The sequence below is a fragment of the Lepidochelys kempii genome, chromosome 6, assembly GCF_965140265.1.
Source record: "Lepidochelys kempii isolate rLepKem1 chromosome 6, rLepKem1.hap2, whole genome shotgun sequence".
In the NCBI taxonomy this organism is placed as follows: domain Eukaryota; kingdom Metazoa; phylum Chordata; order Testudines; family Cheloniidae; genus Lepidochelys; species Lepidochelys kempii.
The window spans coordinates 110,014,632-110,038,091 of NC_133261.1; the positions used below are offsets into that span (position 1 = coordinate 110,014,632).

The following is a 23,460-nucleotide window of genomic DNA, read 5'->3' on the forward strand; positions in this document are numbered from 1 at the left end:
CATGGAAAGAATTGTTCCTACTGCTTAGGGCTCAAGGCCTACATCTTCAAAAGGAGCTAGTGATTTTTGGGTAACATCAATTTTTAGATGCCTACTTGAGACACTGCCAGGTCACAGATTGTTTTGAGTAAATAAAATCCTTTGTAACAATTGCTGCAAAGCCACAGATCTTGGCTCCATTCCCAGGCAATGTATTCTGCTGACGTTTCATCAGGTGATGGAAACCTTTCTGCCACTGCTTGTATGGGCACCAGTGAGAAAAGCCAGTCATTGTAGATTCTATATACAGATATGTCCCAAATGCTTTATTGAAACACTCTAGCAGTAAGGTCAAACTCTGGCATGTGTAGTCAATGAATATTTATTTAATTACTAATTTAATTCAGAGGTCAGATTGATTAACCAATATGAAAGGCATCAGATGTATAGACATATACGAGACTTCTAAGCTCAGATGCTAAAACAATGCCTTCTTTTTTTCTTTTTTTTAATATACACCCTCCATATCCGCTTGGGCATCTTGTCCATGATATGAGTCTGTTCTTTCAGTCTCCATCTCTTGTTGGCCAAAGTGTGTGGCCACAGATCCAATTTAGGCCTGATCCTGTGAACTTTCTGTGAGCAGAACTTCCATTCACTGCCGTAGTCATTCCTCACATGGGGATGGTATGGGAAGAGCCCAGTCCTGCTAACTCAGAGTGCGAGGATCCTGCTTTGACTATACAAGCAAATGAGAGCAGAAGATTCCCTGAAAAAGCTTATTAGAAATGTCATTAGCTACTAGAGGTCATAGTCCAAATGTGATTCTCTCTTGGAAGCATGGCGTACACCTCCATGTCAGTGAGGTAGGGTTGGAGTGTTGGGTCAAATTTGAATACCCTGAGGCCAGAGCGAAGAAATGTGATGGATTTGAATTGCAGTTCGACTCCACAGATGGCACCTGCATAGGAAGGAAGTTTTAGAGATTCATGCCCTAAATATGATGTAGTGCATATATTTTGTGTCCATATTTTTGCGTGCAGGACAAAATCTCAATGAAATTGAGTACTATAGGACAAACGTGTAAAGTACATTAGGAGGACCCACTTCTGAACTTGCACCACTGAGAATCGACAGTGATGATATGAAAGTCAGTAGAGTGTAAATAAGGTGAAAATTAGGTTAGAGACTGAATATATATGAAAAGTGACTTTCACACTTCACTGTAGGAAGTGAATCCTTTATGGTTACTTTTTCCCCCCCCCCTATTAAAAACCCTAGACAGGTACATTGTATTTTTGTTGTTTGTTTTGTTAATGTGCAGGATGTTTTCAAATATGGATTAGTAATCTGTTAATTTTTAAAATAGACATAAATTCATCCTTTTCTAAGATTTTTTTTCAGGACATCATTATAATGTCCCATTAATATCAGCCAGGATATTGCAAATATTGAAAGACTGAGAAATGAAGATTTGCGGTTGCCAGGTCTCTCATTTCTTCAGTAGACTCAAGATGAGTTTTAACAAAGCTAAAAAGCAAGAGGAAAAATCATGAGACAGGGAATTGGCTGAGCCCATAACCTGAACTCAGCAGAGCACACTGACCCTGAGTTAGTGTCCAAACCCTACCCTGGCCTGGGGAATGAATTCTTTTGTATCTCAGAACCACTGTCAACAAACGTGGCTGTTCCTGGGGGTTTCTCCAGGATTTCCTTTGTCCTAGTTTCCTGTAGTCCAGTGGTGTCCAATATCTGTCCTGCATGTAGCTCACCTGGGCTACACAGAGTCAATAGAATCTAAGTTTTCATTTGGAAAAAAAATAAAGTTTCTGACCCTGATGGTGGGAAAGATACCCTTCCAAATTTAAAGGCTGTATAATTCAGTGTAGTGATGTCTTCCTCAGTGTGCAGAGAGCCTGAAACAATGGAAGTGTATTGCAGCTAATTGCTGTCCCAGACCTATAGGCAACAAAATATAAGACAGCAGGGACTCCGGGTACCATGTTGGTTCCAGACAATTCCAAACCTGTCACCTACAGAAATAATTGTGACTGAAAATTGGAAAAGGTTCAGAGAAGAACTACAAGAATGAGTCAAGGTCTGGAAAACATGCCTTATAATGAGAGCTCAATCTGTTTATCTAAACAATGGCTACATTTAGAGTACTAAACTGTACCGATATAAGCACTTATATCAACACATGCTAGAGATCCATGGTAAGGCATTGTGCTATTTGAACTATATCTGTTTCTAACAGGTCTAATTAAAACCATGTAAGCCAAGCCAAAGAGAAGGTTTAGAGGTGACTTCATGGTCCATAAGTACCTATACAGGAAGATGATGTCTGATACTCAAGGGCTTTTCTGTCTAACAGAAAAACGTGTAACCAGATCCAATGTCTGGAAGTTGGAGTTAGATGAATTCAAACTGGAAATAAAGTGCAATATTTAACCACGAGGGTAGTTAACAATTGAAACACTTTACCAGGGCACGTGGTGGATTCTCCGTCACTTGAAATCTTTAAAACAAGACTGGATAGCTTTCTAAAAGATATGAACTAGTTCAGACACGAGTTATGGGCTTGATGCAGGAATTACTGGGTGAAATTCTATATTCCCTGTTGTGCAGGAGGTCAGACCAGGTAGATGAACATAATGATTCCTTCTGCCCTTTTAAAATCAATGCATCAATTAATAATTCTAATTAACTTAGTTTAATATATTTAATGAATTAATTACATTAATTTACTCTTAGATGTGATTTCCATGCATTACTCATGGCCTGATTCTATACTGTATTGCTTTCCCTTGATGTATAATCCCCAGCCATGGAATTTAAGTGCATATACCTTCTGACTAGCCACCAGCAGCACTCTCTTTTGGTCCACTCCACCCAATACCATAGGCTCCCTTACCTAGTTTTCATGTTGCTTTTCCTACCTTTTCCCCTTTAGCTTCCTTTTATCCTCTGTGATGAACTGGTGATTTGGCCTTATGTATACTATATGGATGAGTGCAACAGAAATGGGGAAGAGATGGCCAGCCCTCTGTGGAGATAGAGGTGGTTAGGGACTATTTAGAAAAGCTGGACGTGCACAAGTCCATGGGGCCGGACGAGTTGCATCCGAGAGTGCTGAAGGAATTGGCGGCTGTGATTGCAGAGCCATTGGCCATTATCTTTGAAAACTCGTGGCGAACCGGGGAAGTCCCGGATGACTGGAAAAAGGCTAATGTAGTGCCAATCTTTAAAAAAGGGAAGAAGGAGGATCCTGGGAACTACAGGCCAGTCAGCCTCACCTCAGTCCCTGGAAAAATCATGGAGCAGGTCCTCAAAGAATCAATCCTGAAGCACTTGCATGAGAGGAAAGTGATCAGGAACAGCCAGCATGGATTCACCAAGGGAAGGTCATGCCTGACTAATCTAATCGCCTTTTATGATGAGATTACTGGTTCTGTGGATGAAGGGAAAGCAGTGGATGTATTGTTTCTTGACTTTAGCAAAGCTTTTGACACGGTCTCCCAAAGTATTCTTGTCAGCAAGTTAAGGAAGTATGGGCTGGATGAATGCACTATAAGGTGGGTAGAAAGCTGGCTAGATTGTCGGGCTCAACGGGTAGTGATCAATGGCTCCATGTCTAGTTGGCAGCCGGTATCAAGTGGAGTGCCCCAAGGGTCGGTCCTGGGGCCGGTTTTATTCAATATCTTCATAAATGATCTGGAGGATGGTGTGGATTGCACTCTCAGCAAATTTGCGGATGATACTAAACTGGGAGGAGTGGTAGATACGCTGGAGGGGAGGGATAGGATACAGAAGGACCTAGACAAATTGGAAGATTGGGCCAAAAGGAATCTGATGAGGTTCAATAAGGATAAGTGCAGGGTCCTGCACTTAGGACGGAAGAACCCAATGCACAGCTACAGACTAGGGACCGAATGGCTAGGCAGCAGTTCTGCGGAAAAGGACCTAGGGGTGACAGTGGACGAGAAGCTGGATATGAGTCAGCAGTGTGCCCTTGTTGCCAAGAAGGCCAATGGCATTTTGGGATGTATAAGTAGGGGCATAGCGAGCAGATCGAGGGACGTGATCGTTCCCCTCTATTCGACATTGGTGAGGCCTCATCTGGAGTACTGTGTCCAGTTTTGGGCCCCACACTTCAAGAAGGATGTGGATAAATTGGAGAGAGTCCAGCGAAGGGCAACAAAAATGATTAGGGGACTGGAACACATGAGTTATGAGGAGAGGCTGAGGGAGCTGGGATTGTTTAGTCTGCAGAAGAGAAGAATGAGGGGGGATTTGATAGCTGCTTTCAACTACCTGAAAGGGGGTTCCAAAGAGGATGGCTCTAGACTGTTCTCAATGGTAGCAGATGACAGAACGAGGAGTAATGGTCTCAAGTTGCAGTGGGGGAGGTTTAGATTGGATATTAGGAAAAACTTTTTCACTAAGAGGGTGGTGAAACACTGGAATGCGTTACCTAGGGAGGTGGTAGAATCTCCTTCCTTAGAGGTTTTTAAGGTCAGGCTTGACAAAGCCCTGGCTGGGATGATTTAACTGGGAATTGGTCCTGCTTCGAGCAGGGGGTTGGACTAGATGACCTTCTGGGGTCCCTTCCAACCCTGATATTCTATGATTCTAAATGCAAAGATAAATCTGAAAATGGCAGAGATGTTTTCCCCCCAAGAGTGGTTACTTATTGAACATGGATAATTTTGAAGTCTAAAAATGAAAGAATTTCTAATCAAATAGCACCAAGAAAATGCAGTGCCATTTATTTTCCCCTTTAGGATTTTATCAATATTAAGGAAAATTGCTATTTTAAAAAAAAATCATATGTATACATTTTATAAGTAGAACATGCAAATGTGAGAAATTACAGCAAATTTTATTACAATATTTAATAATATTTTAATAGGAAAATGTTTAAATGATAGAATTAGGATTATATTAATTTTTAACCAAAAGTATCATTTGAAAGACTCAATATGTACAATTGTGGTAATATAAATTGTATATATGATTTTAGTTAACGCTTTTACAAATATGAAGAAAATTATAGAAACTTTAGCCTGACTCTGTAAATATTTATGCACATGCATAATTTTAAATGAGTAGTCCAGTTGGCACTACTCACCTGAGTAAAATTGCATATGTGATGAAGTTTTTGCAAGATCAGGGCCATAGACAAGGGGCTTGATTTTGATCTCACACTGGTGTAATTGAGGAGTAAATGAGTAAATCAGTGGAGCTTCACCTTTTTAAAATCAGGGATGAGTCATTTGTTAAAATCAAACTCTGCATATCTTTAAAGTATAGTTATCATAGGTTGTGTGTGACGCTGGGACAGAGTATGTGTTTGTTATGTAGAAAGCAGCTCTGTACTTTTGCATATGAGGGACTTCTCAATAACATCTTAAAGATAAGTTTAAATTGTATTTATAAATTAGCAAAATGACACAGCAGTCATGGTGTTATTAGAGATGGGTGAACCAGTGTTGAGTAAATAAAGAACTTACCTGAAATTTAGCCCAAAATTTAACATGAATCAAAACTCGGATACGAAAATGATGGGGCTTGTAAGCACACAGTGTGAAGATTTTTAAAGGGATTTAGGAGCATTGTATTTCTAAATCCCTTTGAAAATCTCTCCCTAGAGCAGTGGTGTCCAAACTTTTCCTGTTCTGCCCAACCCTTACCAGTAATGAAATCTGCTGAACACCCCTCCCCCGATCCCCATTACTACAGAGTTGTCTCAGCAGAGCAGCTTGGGCTGAAGTGGGCAGAACTGGGTATACGGGAAGAGCTAGGACTAGAGGCAGAGTTGACCTGGGAGCGGAGAGGGAATGAGGGCAGAGCTGGGCTTGGGGTAGAGCAGGGGGCGGAGTGGAGCTGGGGCTGGAGCTGGGCTGGGTGACGCTCCCTTCCTTCTCCCCATGGGGACTGACACGAGCCCTACTGCATGCCCCCTCAAATATTCTAGGGAGTTCTAGGGCATGCCCAATAGTTTGGAGACCAGTGCTCTAGAGAGAGGAAATGGTTATCTTTTGGTTTTAATTTTGTATACCTATACACTTCCTGGTATCAACTCGGGCTGGAAAAAATGCCAAAATACTGCATGAAAGGCTGGTCTCACCAGCTAGGAGGTTCCAGAAATCTTATGGGATTCCAGCCCAATTTGATTTGAAACCAGCCTTTGAACTCTGCCCATTTCACCCCTATTGTAATATCAGCAAACCAGACGTTTATAAACAATATGATTCTTCATTAGGTGATGACGATTAGTAAGACTTTGAAAAGATGTACTGTTTAAAGTTATCGCCTTATATGGAGAGTTGCTCCAAACTTGGCTGTCACCAGCGAATATTTTTGGCTCTGGGACAATTTCCTTTACATGGCTCTTCAGTAAAGAATCTCCAGTGTTTGGATAGTGATGGTTAACAAGAGATGGGACTGTTGTATAGGATTATTTTTGTATGAAGAAGAGAGGATGGAATGCAATAAGCAGGTCAAAAATAGAAATAAATTTTATTTGGCCAGAAATTATATGTATAAATCTTAACTGACTTTTAAAAGTGGCCCGTTTTCAAGGCAGATTTTTTTAGCACGTTGAGTTTTGTAGATCTGTTTGCTCATTGTTTTGTTGTTGAGTGCTTCTAGATTTGTAGCTGTTTAGTGGGATTCTGTAGATGCCACTCTAGAAGTATATATGGTCAGATCTCTGTCCCCATCCCAATTCCCACCATTGAAAACTGGCTTCTTGGGAAAAGTTTCAGTGGAGAAGGGGGTGGGAGGAAAAATAAGAGAGGCAACTATAATAGGGCATGTCTTCATTGCACAGTTAACCTGGGTTTTAGCCCCAACTTTACTATCATCCACAAAGCCAAATATCTGGTTTGGAGGAGCTGTGAGCCTGGAAGTATGGATTACAACCATATCTGTCCTTCACTGGGCCTAGAACAGTGGTCCCCAAACTGTGGGGTGAATCCCCCTCGGGGGCTTCAGAGAAATGTGCAGGGGGGGCATGATGAGGCATGGGCCAGATCCCACGGTGGGCCGGGAGTGAGTGCCACCAATCCTGCTCTGCCCCCAGCTCTGTTCCAGCCCTGCCTGCAGTCGAGGCCCCAGCCTTGTATGCTGACCGCTGCCCCACTCCTGGCCCCGGCTCCCGAGGTGGGGCAAGGGGCTTGGACAGATTACATTACAGGTAAGAGAGGGCGTGTCATAAACATACAGCTAAGGGGGTCATAAACATACAGTTGGGGATTGGTCCTGCTTTGAGCAGGGGGTTGGACTAGATGACCTCCTGGGGTCCCTTCCAACCCTGATATTCTATGATTCTATGATAAGGGTAGCATAAAATCCGTCCTTTACCTATAAGGGATTAAGAAGCTCAAATAACCTGGTTGGCACCTGACCAAAAGGACCAATAAGGAAAGAAGATACTTTCAAATCTGGGTGGGGGAGGTTTGTTTGTGTTCTCTTTGTTGTGCTCTCTCGGGACAGAGAGTGAGACCAGGCAGGAAAAAAAATCTCCTAAAACCCTACCTGAAATAAGCATCTAAGATTACAAAAATTGTAAGTAAAGCAAGGAAATGCGTTAGATTATCTTTTGTTTTAGCTTGTGAATTTTCCCTACGCTAGGAGGGAGGTTTATTCCTGGTTTTGGAACTTTGAAGTTGAGCCTAGAGGGGAATCCTCTATGTTTTCGATCTTATTACCCTGTAAAATTACCTTCCATCCTGATTTTACAGAGGTGCTTCTTTTACCTTTTTTCTTTATAATAAAGTTCTTCTTTTAAGAACCTGATTGATTTTAGTGTCCTAAAGATAAAGGGTCTGGTCTGTACTTTTATTAAAGGCAATTGGTTAGTATATTATTCTCAAGCCTCCCCAGGAAAGGGGGTGAAGAGACTTGGGGGAATATATGGGGGAAACAGGGACTCCAAGTGGCCCTTTCCCCTGGATGTTTGTCTAAATCACTAGGTGGTGGCAGCAATACTGTCCAAGGACAAAGAAAGGATTTGTGCCTTGGGGAAGTTTTAACCGAAGCTGGTAGAAATAAGTTTAGGGGGTCTTTCATGCGGGTCCCCACATCTGTACCCCAGAGTTCAGAGTGGGGAGGGAACCCTAACAGGGCGTGGCATAAAAAGTTTGGGGACCACTGGCCTAGAACCAGCTCGCTTTGCAGTGAGCATGCAGGCTAAATCATTCAAGTGCTGACAGTCCATCAATGCCTTCCCACAATTCCCCTCCCCCCCCAAGTTATCCCGCAAATGACTGGGCAAGAATCTTAGAGCGTCTCAGTACAAAGAATTAGGGGAGATGCCCCCAGACACACATGAGTGCATGCAGAAACAGTGAGGATTCAGTAACTTCGGTAGGGCTTTGCCACGGGAATGCTTGCTAGGGAACACTGGTCTAGGCTAATGCAGGTGTTCAGACCCAGGTGCTGATCACCCAGCTTAATTGCACAGTGAAGAGACAGCCTTAGAGGCCCGTAGCAGGCTAGAGAGCGTGATAGGAATGGAAGGACTGAGAGAGGAGCGTGGTCAGTGTGAGAGAGGACGATGGCATTGGCAGCAGCATTTTAGAGTGACTTGAGTAGAGATAGTTGAGAAACAGTGAGGCTAGACTAATCTGAGTGCAGAGCTCCCGGTCATTTCCTCTCCCACCCCTAGCATGCCCTCATGCTGGATGGTGCCCAAGACAAAGGGGGCCTGTGCTGCCCCATACATGGCAAAATTCTCTAGTGGTTTATTGTACCCTCTCTATGCTGCTCCAGGGTGGATAGAAAGTATCCCATTGTACTATGCCAACGGGGAGACCCTTGAGGTGTTCCAGGCAGATTGCTTAGGAAGTCTAGTTTAAGTGATGGAGATGACATGGTCAACTTAATGTGGAAAGCATTAGCTGTACTGAGCCTAAGTTATGGTACTGTGTGGAAACCGACTCCACAGCCCCTTACTCAGATGTGAGAGTGCTATACATGGACAATCCCAACAGTAGAACCTCGGTAGATGTGCTTTAGATAGTGTGTGAGAGAATGGTAACCTGTGGTTGAGAAATGACATCACTGGCAGTTATAGTTACCTGTCTCTGCTGGCTTTAGTCCATCATTCTGCATCATTGACCGTCCATTTCTATGGCTGCTAAAGCAATTTGTTTGTCATTGGTCTAATGATTAACCCTGGGGTCAGGTAGAAGATAAAATAAATGAATAACAGCGAAAACATGTGCCAGTGGTACCCAGGGAAAATTGTTACATGTTGGAAAGTTACGATACCAGTTCCACTTAAAGCCTCAAAATAGGGCTTACCTGGGACGTAATTGGCACATAGGCTATGTGGTAGACAAACTTCACCTAACAGATCAAATTGCACTGTCATTTACACCTGTGCAATCTCATTGACTGTAGTGGGATTGCAGTGGTGTAAATGAAAGCAGAATTAGGCCCTCAGAAGATATTACTTTGTAGTTGAAAAGTGAGCTTTTAAGTCTTAATTCTCTATGCTGCATCCTGCCATGTCATTAAGGAGTTCACTACTAAATGTTAGGAAGGTTTGTTCTTCTTCCTGTGTTTATTCAGGTAGATGCCAAGGCATACATGGTAATATTTTCACAGGGTAAGACTTACCCGTGTCCTGACAACACGCTTGATAACGACACCAAGATTTAATAGGCATTAATATGCTCAGCTGTGTGTGGGAAGTTGCTTAGTTCATGTTGGCTGCAACTTTTGACTGCAAACACTCCACCATGTAATTAAATGCTGTAGAAGATCCTCTGGGCCATTTGGTTACTTGAAAACTACTGCAGATATCCAGAGTATTTTTGGTGGCTTGTGAATATTCTTCTTTGTATTCATATAACAGCATTCAAATATATATATGATATTTATCCACCTTTACAGGGCACGTTTTCAACATATGAAAGCCAAAAGGTCCACTGAAATTGCATGGCTACTGGAGGTATCTATTCATATATTATTTTAATTTTTGCTGAATATTCATTTGGTAGTGATTATATTGTAATACCAACATACCCTCCTGCCCAAAAAAGCTGGCTTATCTAATTATGGCCAGTTTGAGGGACATTTCCATGGAAAATTGACGTCTGTAGTTCATTTTATTTACTCATGTAGTGCCTTCCCTGTCTGCTGTTCAATTTTCAAATAGGTTATTAGGATACTAATCAGAAGAGGTGTAACTACTATAAGATGTTATGGGTGTTTTCTTGTGAATATTGATGTGGTATAATTCTTAATTGCTAGGGCAATTTTTATGCTGTATGAGTCAAATTAAACTTTGTTGTATTAAAAAAGTTGTGGTTTACCATTTTTTATCTAGGAACAAATAATACCTTGACTGCCTTTGATTTCAAATTCATGCTGTCCTGTACCTTTCCTTGGTATGGATGTTATAGTACATTAAATAATTTTCTGTACATCGGCAAAAATCCAGGTCAGGCATATATTTTGAAGGTTTTGATCATATATAGTAGTGTTTCAAACAACGTGTCTGAAAACAGTGAATCTTGTTAATTTTTGGTTAGGCAATAATGTGAATGCATTGGTTTCTGATGAAGTGAGCTGTAGGTCACGAAAGCTTATGCTCAGATAAATTTGTTAGTCTCTAAGGTGCCACAAGTACTCCTTTTCTTTTTGTGACTACAGACTAACACGGCTGCTACTCTGAAACCTCTCATTACTTTTGACATTCAGAGCAAGTGCTTTTTCTCTATTACTGTTTTGCCATGTCTTGTCTATTTAAACTGTCGGCTCTTTGGGGCAGGAACCATGTCTGCTATATATTTATACAGCACCCAACACAATGGGGCTCCAAAACCCAACTAGGTTCTTTGAGCATAACCCCAATGAAAATGATAAAGAATGTAATTTTGTAATCAACTTTGTTTTAATTGATTGATTAATTAGAATTGAATCAGTTCTGTGTTATTGCAGAATCTGATACCACTTAACCCCAGTGGTTAGAAAGACATTAGGAATTGTGTCCACTCTACCTGGTCTCCCCACCCTCCTTGAAGTATTAAAGCAAAGCAAATGGTTGTGTTGGAAGCATTTCCGTTTCAATGCTGTGATGAGTTGCTGCTATGTGCTCATCAGCACCTTGGATCCTGTACAGAGCATCTATTAAAGAAAATGGGTGTGCTGTCTAAGCAGCAAGACTGGCAGCAGAGGAGCACAAGTTTGGGACTGATCTCAGGACATCCCTAGGCACTAGATGGATTGCAGGGAGTGAAGCAGCTGATGTTCAGACAAAATCAGAGAGGGGTGAGGGCAGGTTTTTGTTGTGCAAATGTCCCTGATCTGGCATACTTTTAAAGCGTCATCAGAAGTGCCTGTATGGGACAGGCGAGCTGGAGGAAGGGGAAACATGCTCTTTAATGCATTACTGCTACGCTAGCTTTTTCACAAACCAATTGTATTTACATTGGATATTAACAGTATTGGGGGGGGGGGAGGATATATGTTGCCAGACATACTCATGCAACCCGTCCTAGGGTTGTGCAGGTGATGGCATTGGGTCCTGTGTGTTTGTAACCTTTTGCCATCAGAGTATTTTTCTCCCCACACACAGATTCAAGCTTCTTTTGGCAGAATAACCTCCATGCTGGTCAAAATAAAGACCACAGAATGAAGGAAGTGAGGAATTTCTCAGTCAAGAGAGTTATTGAAATGAACAAGAATAGTTTTCTTGTCTCATCACACCATGTCACTGTCTCATGACAAAACATGTTATAAGTACTATAGCTGAAAATGGAACATGTGATTCATTTTTTTTTTCTACTTCAGTATCTGGAGGTTTGATGATTGCCAGTGATAATAGTACCATGCTGTTGCATCAGTACTGTTACCACAGATGCCGTAAATGCCATTGTTCACTAAAGTCTCTTGAGCTATTGGAATTGTTTCAGGGATTCTCCCAATACTAGAATAATCTAAGGGAACCTTTCCCTCCCCCACTCCACTAGACACTTTCAAATCTTATTTTGCTAAACCCAACAAAGACCATAGAACTCAAAGAAAACTCTACTGAAGGAGATATTTAAGCAATATCCTTAGCTGCTGTCTATGATCTCCATACCTACCACTGTGCAGAAAAGATAGGGCTGATCAAATTTATCCATACTGCTCAATGTGCTGCCTTGTCTTTATTTTCCTTCTCCATTTCCCCTCTGTTTTTGCCTCCTCTCCAACTGAAACTAATGCTGGATCATTCCATTGAGTCCTTTTTCAAAGAGGTCAAATCCACATCACCAAAATTATAACACAGTCCAATGACAAATGCAAACATAGTGAACGTCTTTCCCCTTGCCAAGGTAAACAAGCACTTTATTCAAATGTTTCAATCTTGTGTGATCAGATGGTACCATTGAGCATCTGGATGGATAAGGCATCACTGGAAACTTGAGTCAACAGAGTGAGTGCTGGACAGGCAGAGAGAGTGCATGCTCTTACACTAAATGAATCTGAACTCTGTGTAGAGCAGAGGTGGGCAAACTACGGCCCGCATGCTACATCCAACCCACGGGACTGTACTGCCGGGCTCCTGAGCTCCCGGCCGGGGAGGCTAGCCCCCGGCCCCTCCCCCCGCTGTTCCCCCTTCACCCGCAGCCTCAGCATGCTGCACCGCTAGTGCTCTGGCCCACCGCTCCTGCCAGGCAGCACGGTGGCGTGACTGGCTCTGGCATGGTAAGGGGGCAGGGAGTGGGGGTCCTGGCTCCCAGTCAGGGGACTGGGAGCAGGGAGTGGTTGGGTGAGGCGGAGGTTCTGGGGGGGGCAGTCAGGAAATGGGAATTGGGGAGGCTGGATAGGCATGGGAGTCCTGGGGGGCCTGTTAGGGGGCGGGGGTGTGGATGCGGATGGAGCAGTCAGGGGACAGGGAGAAGGGGGGGTTGGGTGGGTGGGGAGTTCTGAGGTGGGCAGTCAGGGGGCGGGGGCCAGGCTGTTTAAGGAGGCACAGCCTTCCCTACCCGGCCCCCCATATAGTTTTGCAATCCCGATGTGGCCCTTGGGCCAAAAAGATTGCCCACCACTGGTGTAGAGGGTTAACATAAGGCCTACATACAGCTTGAGTCCCATTTAAGCACTGGGGGAGAAGTTCACCCACAGCCTCTGGCAACATGCCTCAGCCCTGTTCTGGATTGTCATTTTCAAAGCCCCTTCAGTCATTTTCTCCTCTGCTAAGATTTCTGACAGGGATGACCATTTTTGTCACATGGACACCTGTCTAGTAGGAACTAGACTGAAACCACCAACTCATTTTATATAAGCCACTGAACTGCTGTCAAATGGTAATAAATTATAGTAACTAGCACGGCTTTAACCTGGGTCAGATTGGAAGGTGGAAACCGAAAGGCTGGATTTTCCGTTACTTTACTGTCCAGTTGCTGACATACACTTATGTTCTAGTTTATATGTTTCTGTTCCATAACATAATAGCAATTTTTGGTGCAACATGGGTCTTTTTCCCCAAGTGATTGAGCTGGGTATCCACGCAGAGAATGAATGACCTTGTCATTGAGCAATTCTTTGTCTTTTGCTGATTCTGATGTACAGGACTCTAATGGTCTCCTTTTTGACGCGTTAAAGCCAGCGTTAAATGCCTGTACTCAGTATGTGAGAAGTTGCAGTGCTTGCTTCTTTATTTCATCTTTATGACGTGCTACATGATTTTGCAGGGTCTTCCAATTTAACTAGAAGGTCTCCGGCGGGATTATTCCATTCAGGTTTAAAATGCTCTATGACCATGATGGCAGTAGATCAATAAGGCTCTGGCATTTCTTTGCCCCCTTATGTCTTCATTAGACACTTAAGTCATACAAGTTCTGTCAGGAAATCTTATGCTGATCTTCATTCATGTGGACACTGCAACATCATGCTCTAGATTGTCCAATCTAGTGGGAGTCTTAATTAATTTAATGTCAAGAAATTACACCATTAATTTCCTTGTAGGCTGAGAACCACGCTTGAGCGGTATGTGACACTACAAGCCACTGAGAAAACACTGGATAAAAATTAAGTTTTAAACGTTATCTCAATAAGAACTTTCAGCAATTGACCTTTACTAAATGTAAAAGCTTTCTGGAGCGTGTTTACCTTTTTTGAGACTTTCTCCAGCCTTCACAGAGTGGCCATTGATGAGGGTGTAAGGGCTTGAACAGTAGACTGTTTCTTTAGGTCCTAAGGAGTTGCAACAATCAGAAAGCATGGCACTGATTTAGTGAATTCAAATGCAAGGTGAATGGATTTGTTTTTAAACAGTATTTTATTAATATAATAATTTAAAGCTGGCATTAGAAATCCCAGTGTTGCACACAGAGGCCAACACGGTGGGAGCTTAGCCACAGTCTTCAGATCAGGGTTGGGCCAAACGGAGGGTAGAAGAGAGTGCTTCGCATTTTCTTCCCTCATCACTGTGGGATCTCTAGTCTTAATCCTGACTTTCAAGGTGAAATCCTGGTCTTAGTGAAGTCAGTGGCAAAACTTCCGTTAACTTCACTGGGGTCAGGATTTCACCTTCAGTGTCTAGGAATCTCATATACTTTCACTGGACCCTACCATGAAGAAGCAAGGTGGTTTTCTGATGTCTTTGTTCCTCTTTCCTCTGATAACGTGGAGCTCTTCTTTTTTTCTAAGTAGGATACTCAGAAACACCTACTTTTCATTTCACCTCTCCATCTTAATGTTTATTTTTGAGGATAAGAAATACTTTGATGGCCAAATTCACCCTTCATTTACATCAGACATCAGATGGTGTAACCAAGGGCAAAATTTGGCCAGGTATGTTTTTCTGTTACTACAATATACATTTATTCCCATTTTAATAACTTATTCCCTTTTAAACAAAGGAGGCAATGCAAACAAAATCCAGCGTCCTTTCAATGTGCAAAAAATGCTCTTGCCCCAAATGAATTTAATGCAGATTTTCTATAAGTCTCCAGTGTCATTTCTTTCTCTTTGCTCTCAAGCACGCTTCCCGGGTTCAGAGTTAGGATTGTTGGAATCCTCAATGAAACGTCCTTGAGAACAAGGTGCATGCTTTACCTAAACAAATAGCTATTTTAGGGCCTGATCCTGCATTTCTTGCATACCCAAAATGCCCATTGAGGCTTGATGTTCAGGGAATACAGACTTCTATGGATTTCTCTCTCTCTCGTTTTTTTCTGCCATGTTTATAAAACACAAGGTCTCTAAAGCCTCTCCAGATTGTTTTGGAAGAACATATGCTTTGCCTTTTGAAGTATTCTAGGAATGTTGCTCTGGTGTCTGTCTTACTCCAGCATCCTGATGTTTTTTTCCTTATCTACATACAGTACATGTAACTTTTGGCCTTTGTAACCTGAGCTTGAGGTATCTTCTGTTGTGTTGTGATTCTTGTCATATACCACTTATGCTTTGGCAACTTCCTACCCTTGTGCTATTTGAGCCACATTTTAATCACGAGGCATGCAAGGAAACCCGTTTTATTCCCATTTTAAAGAAGCTTCCCATTTGGTTGAACCCCTGTCTCCTTTGCCATAGAACTTTTCATGTTGCTTCGGAGATTGCATTGCTCTGTTGCTAGGCAGCTGAAGCATCTTCAGTTACATGCCACAATTTGTGAAATTCTTAAGTTATCTCATTGTTATTTTCTTTCTTTTTATTTGGAAATGTGGCTATTTGGCTTTCATCCCTCTTCATTCAGTTGCACTGATGTGATTTATTAGCATTAACCCCCTGAATTCCTAAGAGCCACATGTATTGGGGCAGATTGAAAGTGATAGCAAAGAAATGGGGAGAAAAGGAGTTAAATTGGTCAGGATTAGTCTACAGTAGGTGATGATTTCTTGTCGCTAAACTACTTTAATGTGTTTTGGCTTCCCTGGAAGGGGTGGATCGTAGTTGTAATCTGTTGCAACATTGACAGTTCATGTGAATAAAAACACTACATGATATTAAAGTATCAGTGCAAGGTTAGAGAGTCTGTTTAGATAGGCTTAATTAATCTATCAGTTTGTAACAGTAATACCATATTTCTGGTCTGTTTCCTCCTTCTCCTCTATTTGAATTTATTTTTGATGTAAAATATGAACCATAATTTAACCATTGAGTTTGTCATGTAAAGTATTTGACTTATTTGGCTTGAATAATAAAGATACCTGCCTTTTATTCTTGGAGTATACTGCATTAATCAGACTTGCTGGAATGATCACATGGTACTCTATGCCTTTCCCTGTTAGCTGCTGCTTGTCAGCAGCTGGCTGAGCTGTAGGCTGCAGGCCAGTATCTGCATACCCTTTCTCTTCAGAATATTTCAAATATACTGCTTCTTAATTATGCATTTTGCTGCAGTTTGACAAACTAAATGGTTCTCCTGCATGTTAAGAAGATTATTTTAAATTTCAGAGAATTTGTCTAGTTACTAGGCCATGTATGCATTTGAAGAATTCAGGTAGGCTCTCTATTTTATACATCAGTGTGCTTGGTTTTTGTTCTCACAAGGTTTTTGCTGTGTAATGTCAGACGGCTCCATAGTTAGTTCTCCAAAATGTAAATCTTTCTTGCATTTTAAAATCTCTACCCTGTGTACCCTGTGTGTAGAAGAATGAGCTGCAGGTAAATGATAGCTAACTGCATGACGGAGAGTAAAACTGGATAATTGATTATATCTTGCAGCTTCTGGCTACATGACTATAAAATGTGTGCAAGTACAGTATAGAGTTATAAAACAGAAAGTGTTCTGCTGAAAAGGATCTTTGCTATTTTTGGTTCCTGAGACCTGACAGATGCTTCTTCTCTAAAGAATACAGATTATGATAATTAAGGGAAAAATATTGATGCTTAGATCATAGCTAGGATTAGATTTTTGTGCTGCAGCACAGTCTACATGCCTGTTTTTCATAATCCTGTAGCTGTAGAATTTCATATGATATTTCTAAATGTGATTCATATGGTTAGATTGGGGTTGGATTGGGTTTTTGTTTGCAAACATTTGAACAGTTGTGCTTGTTAAAGTACAAAATTAGCATATTTATATTTAATATTAGTGCTGCTCAATACTGGGTCCCCCCCCAATATAACTCTCTCCCTATGCAGCTTCAAGGTCTATTTAAACCATAACAGGTTTTTTAAGATAGCTGAAACAAAATGAATAGACCTTCTAACACGATTGATGTTTTCACCTGCAATGAAACTGTACTCTATGAAAATTTCTGATCTTCAGTGGGTCTTTCACTTTGTTTTAGGTTTATTCACTGTTTCTTGTAGGTCACACTATAATATTGGCCAGATAAAAATGGTGACATCAGGGTAATCTCTTGGTATATTTTCTGTTCTATATGCCATTGCTATAATATAATGAAAAAAATCCCTTTGATTTATTTAGATGTAGAAAAAGATGGTTTAAGTATGTAACTGAACATGAAGGAGATTGGCTTTGCATTCACAATACACATTCAGTACCTGATTATTTTTTTCTATGAAACTTTTTTAACGTCAGACAAAGTATTGATTCCATTTTGTTAATCTGTGCTTTGCCAGATGACGTACGTGTGTGTGAGTACACATCTTGATGCTGACAAGTAGTAGAAATGAGCAACTGGAAAAAATAATAATTAAAAAAACACCATATGTCTAGAATCTAGCCATAAATGATGAAGAAATACAGGCTAACAGGGACTAGAACTTCTACTGCTTATGAAATGCTGTAGGATACTGCCTCAGTGAAGAGATTTTACTGGAACACTTTGTGATGCTGTGTAACTGCAGTTGTCATAGGATTGTCAAGAGATGCTCACAAATCTTGATTTAGCCAATTGTTGGCAGTAAGTTAAATTGCAAACAGGCACACAGTCTACTATGTCATTATTTGATTTAGTAGTTCTTTATATTGCACCCAAGTGTTTAAAACATATTATTAGTACAGGATTGGCCTAGTTCAGTATTTAGATGGAGCACCTATGCCTATAAGATATGGAGTTGATGATTCAGTAGGTGGTGCTGTTCCCTGAATTAAAGACTCAACATGGTGTTAAAGGCACTATGCTGTGGGAGGTGCCATCTTTTTGGATAAAATATAGAACTGAAGTCATGGCCACTTGTGCTTACTCAGGGCCTGACTTCTGTTAACAAAGTAGGTGCTCTCTTGCATGTGCTCACGTACAAAAACATACATCCAGTTTAAATCTCGGATTTGTCTACAGATAGGTATCTGTCTAGCCAAGTGCGAGCAAAGCTTCCATTTGTGCATGCATATACAATTGAGCACATGCAAAATAGGTTTTCATTTATGCACGTGCAAGTTTACACCTACTTTCTGACTAGATATTGGCCCTAAGGAACCCAAAAAAATCTCTGAGAAAGAGGTGCACAGCCATGGTGTCTTGGACAAATTCCAGATACTGTAGAGTGATGGCGTTCTGTCTACCCAAGTTTCCCCCTGGAGTTTCAGTTTGCTATAATGATCTTCACTTCCTGGCGAATGGTTGCGTAGTGCTGGGTACTCTTAAACAGCTGCTGGACTTCTCTGCAGAAGCATCTTACTTCTGGACTGGATGAAGAAAGCAACCCTGGTGTGCTGTTTATAAAACACTTATTTGTGAAGCACTTTGGGATGAAAGGCACTCGGTAAATATATAACCAATGCGGATGAGTGGGTGGATGAGTCAAGAGTTGAACCTCAGAGGAAACAAAGGAGCTAAAGTCCATTGGGAATTTCATAATTCCATGTTCTAGCCAAGGGCAGTTTTTTTCCTGACATTGGGACAGGGCATTACCCCCTAAGCAAACTTTTATTTCTTTTTAACTGAGGCTTACAGAAACTTACACAGCCAGGACCTCAGTTTGTGAAGTCATTGGACCTTTACCTCCTGACATCAGCTGAGGATCTGGTCCCTTGTCTTTACTAATTACTTTTATAGTCTGCATAGACTCAGTAGCCTAACATGCATTTTTTTTATACGTAAAATGAAGTAAATTTTCTCACAAGCTGGATTTTCTCAACCTCTCACTGATCTCCCCACCTCACTGTGATAGGTTGTTGTGGATAACGTTAAGAGAAGATTGCTGTGCTTTTGGCCAAGAATGTACTGTACTTTTGTTATGTCCAATCTAGATCAGTCTTTGTAGCAACAGAAAGCTTTGTTAAACCGAGTGTAGATTTTCCTCTTGTTGCCTTAGGTATATTAGGCTGGGGTATTACTTGGCATACTCCCCAATGAACTAGTGTCTGTCTGTTTCTAATGCACCTTCACCATCACATCTGGGAACTTTCTAGTCCCCTATGCACTGAGTAAAACTAGTAACAATACAAAAAAGGGAAATTTTATTCTCTTCAAAGTCAACCGTTTGTGAATACGGCAAGTATAGTTGTTTTTCAAAAATTGACATAATGCATTTCAAAACAGAAATAGACTATTTATATTTTGTGTGCATATAGCACCTCTCATCTGAGGATCTCAAAGTGCTCAGGAACATTAATAAAGCCTTATAATAACTCTCTGAAGAATATATTATGATGCCACTTCTATAGATGGGTAAACTGAGGCACAGAGTGATTAAGTGACTTGCAGAAGGCTACACCCATGAGTTTTGTTGCACAGTTGGAATAGAACCCAGGAGTCCTGATTCCTTGCCTTCTGCTTTAACCACTGCCAAATAAAAAATATAAATACCTCAAAATAGAAAAAAATTAATCATTCTGAGTACTGTCTGACTAAAGCAAATTCCAGTGGTAAATAATCCTAGATTTACTTGTTGGCTGCAGTTTTTCCCATCCTATTACCAGCATTTCAGGCAACTCTGGTTGGGAGCTCCAGTGGGATAAGTTTAATAAAGAATAAATAAAAGAAAGTTGTTTGTCTTCCATCCTACTCTATGAAAATGGAAATGATATTGAAATTTGAAGTGGAGGCAGATAGATACATCTTCAGAAAGGAATAGCAGAAAGATCTCCAGACCAGATAAAGCCAAGTGCTCTAGGTGGATGAGGGCCTAACTTTCCAAAAATGACTAGTTTCTGTGGATGCATCAATTTTTGGGTGGGGCATCTTACAGGGGCCTAATTTTCAGAAATACTGAACAATCATCTTTTGAAAATGAGGCCCCCTTTTAAGGTGTCTTAAATGCCCCAAATTTAGGAGTACTAAAATCCTGTAGTTACTTTTGAAAAGTTAGATCCTTTTTCTTGCTAGAGAAAATGACAATATTAATTATCAAGGGAGAGGAAAGGAGAAGTTCAAGGAACATTTTCAGCCTTTGCAAGAATGTAGTTTTTGTGAGTGGCACTGGTATTATAATTGTTAGGGAAAGCCAAAGCTACTTATTGTTCTGAATCCAAGGGATTGTGACTTCACAGGTAAGATGAAGTGACTAGTGAAAAAAATTTACAAAGTGGGGTAGTTATTCTTTTCTGACAAGAAGAGAAGGAAGTTTAGGGAGTTAAGGAAATAAAGCTGCTTAGGTTAAATGGTGTTAAAGCAGAAGAGGCAGGGGAGAATGTTTAAAACAGGGTGTCAAGGGTTTTGCAGATTCAGATGCTATTTTTGAGCAGCATTTGGCAGACAGTGTCTCAAAAAACTGATGTAACCTGCAGCACTGAATTTACTGCAGTTGCAGCATCATGAACAAAACATTTGTGAGATATTTAACCAATAGCAATTAAGAATTTTTGCAAGCAGGAGTTTAAAACTGACATTTCAATGTCAGTGGACTAAATCCAGTTATAGTTGAGATGGTGCTTTCGTTCAGAGTCTTTAGTGGCTTAAACCTTCCAACAGACCAACCAGTGCCCTTCTTTTTATTCCTTCTTTACAAATAGGGAAATTTAAAATAAAAAAAACTGGCATAAAAGTAATGTCCAGGTTGAAGATTTTAATTGCACACCAGAGTCAGAAAATCCAGTTATAATTCCCATAGCAAATATAACTCTGCCGCATTATGCATCTCCTGAGGCAGTAAGAGAAAATGGTTCATGGGCACAAACAGGCCAACTTATGGTTGCTGTGAGAACCATTCCACTGACACTCTTGCATCTTGTGAGATTAAAATCTCAATTTTAATGTTATGACTAATTTAAGGCCAAATTCTGTGGGCTTTCCAGAAGCAAATCGCTAAGCGAAACAAGTTTCTTTACATTTATGGGAGATAATGCTGCCCACTTCTTAATTACAGTGTCACCTGAAAGTTAGAACAGGCATTCACATGGCACTGCTGTAGCTGGTGTTGCAAGATATTTATGTGCCACATGCACTAAAGATTTATATGAATTTTTCTTGAATAAGGCCCACAAAATGTGGCCGTTCAGTGTTTTGTATTTAATTATGTGAATGTTGAAATCACATTTAAAAATATGAAAAACCCTTCTTTTGGACAGCCAGTAAAGTTATTCAGGCACGCTACCAACCTATAACTGCTGAGAGAATGTTAATTCCTCATGGGAATGTTAAATTCCCTTCCTCAAACAGCTGATTATTGTACCAATGAAAGTTTTCAGCTACATACATTATATTTTCTCAAGAACTGATACCACAGTTGGCCCCATGTTTCATTGATTTAGAAATTAGATGTTTGACGAAAAGGAGTTGTGTTTTTTCTAAGAGAGAACATCCCTGGAGCACACATGACTCTGAATACACTTGCTGGAGATTAAGATATTCATGGAAATAAAATGTTCCTGCTACGTTGTAATGATTCTCTTAAACTTTATCCCAGTGATAAAGGTCCGAGGGAGTATGCTGGGTAGGGATGTTTTTACTTGGGAGTAAAAAAAATTCCTGTGAATGGGATGCACGTAACCTTATCCTAGAGACTGAAATATTAGTAAATATGTCCATGTATACTGTGTTTATGCAAGGGGGCCCCAATCCTGATGGGGACATCTGAGAGCTTCTATAATATTAATAACTGTAATAGATAGAGATTTCAGTGGGCAGGAGGATTGCTATAGGTTCTACTAGTCTTCCAGCTATAGTGATCCTGAATTTTATGTCCTTATGGTCTCCACCTGGTCCTTGGAAAATATTTATCTAGTATCCCTATTGTAATTGCTATGAACAAAATTTGACACTCTGTGTGCAGGCAAGATCCAGGCTTGAGTCTTGCAAGACTAATATGTATTATCAGAGATGTATGGAAATGTATGCCTGGCTTTTAAATAAAAACAAGACCCTGAATCCTAATATCTTACTTGAAAGGAATGAAGCTACTTAATCTACACAATGCAGTGATGCTTTTATTAAAAAATAAAAAAATCTGTGTCCAGTGGGGAAGGATGAGCCAGCCTTAGCCTGATCTGCCTTTGCACATCCTTGCATCAAAATTCAATAAAGGTTTGAAAAAGTGTGATTAAGATACTTCCCTACACACAACCACTACCCATTGCTTCTCACTTAGGGTGGTATCTTCATTTGGATGGAGTGCTGGTTTCCACTAGCATAGTGTTCTCTTCAAGAGGTAGTCAGTTTCTCTCCCTCTAGCCCCAACTCCAGCCATTCATCTTCAAGGGAGGCCAGTTACCCACTCTCACCTGTTCCAGTACAGTGTGACCAAGTACACCTGCTGTAAGATCTGCTGTTTTCAACACCTATAAAACATATATATTGTACTTTGTAGCTTCACTACAACTTTCTGCCTAATAGCCTGATCTGAGAATCTTTCTGTTGACTTCAGTGTGTTGGATTGGATTCCATATTCCTCATCTTGTTCTCAAAGTCAATGTTAGACTCATCTTGACTTCAGTGGGAGTAGGAGTATGGAGCCCAATCCAAAGCCAGAGCTTGGGAGATCCATGCTTTCCTCCCTTCTCATAAGAAGAGTGATTGTGTTTGCATTTGCCTGAACAAAAACTGAATAAGGACCTCACAATTTGGCACCATGAGAGACTGAATTTGAAAGACGTATTCCCAGCTGGAAAAACCATGCCCCATGAGCACTGCATTAATGGACTAGGAGAGGGGAGAAAAACATGGTAATTATGGACAAAAAGGAATAACAATAATAATAATATTCTGTGTATTGCGATAGCACCTTCCATATGAAGCCTCAGCATGCTTTACAAACATTAATGAATTAAGCCTCACAATACGCCTCTGAGACTGGTGTTATCTTTGTGGGAACACAGAGGTTCAGGGGGGGGACTTAACCTAAGTCTCACACACACAAGCCTGTGGCAGAACCCAAATTCGAATCCAGATCACCTGCCCCTCATCCCTCTCATTTAAACATGAGGTGTTACTAAACTGTGTGCTCTAACAAATCCCAGCGCAGGGAGGCAGTGTGGTCTAGTTATTGTAGCAGATGGGACTGGGAGTCAGGGCTCTTGGGTTCTATTCCCAAAGCTACCACTCACTTCCTGTGTGACCTTGACCTCTCATGCCTCAGTTCTCCCAGCTATCAGAAGGGTCTAATAATGATATCTGTTTTATAGGGTTATTGAGATGCTTCATTAACGTTTGTAAAGAGCTTTGAGAGACACAGAAATGAGGT

The 23,460-nt window shown here is 40.9% G+C and overlaps 1 protein-coding gene across 3 annotated transcripts in view; it reads left to right on the plus strand.

The window, feature by feature from the left end:
- The window catches only part of EVL (Enah/Vasp-like), a 224,882-nt gene that overhangs the window by 12,985 nt on the left and 188,437 nt on the right, over nucleotides 1-23,460 (plus strand). Inside the window, exon 1 of one of the 3 annotated variants that reach the window (XM_073349638.1) lies at nucleotides 16,340-16,429. The exons of 1 other annotated variant lie outside the window; for it this stretch is intronic. In XM_073349638.1, the coding sequence (XP_073205739.1) occupies nucleotides 16,407-16,429 (23 nt within the window). In that variant the 5' untranslated portion in view covers nucleotides 16,340-16,406. Of the gene's footprint in view, nucleotides 1-16,339; nucleotides 16,430-23,460 lie in introns of those variants that run through there. One more of the 3 variants, XM_073349641.1, reaches the window with a different exon arrangement.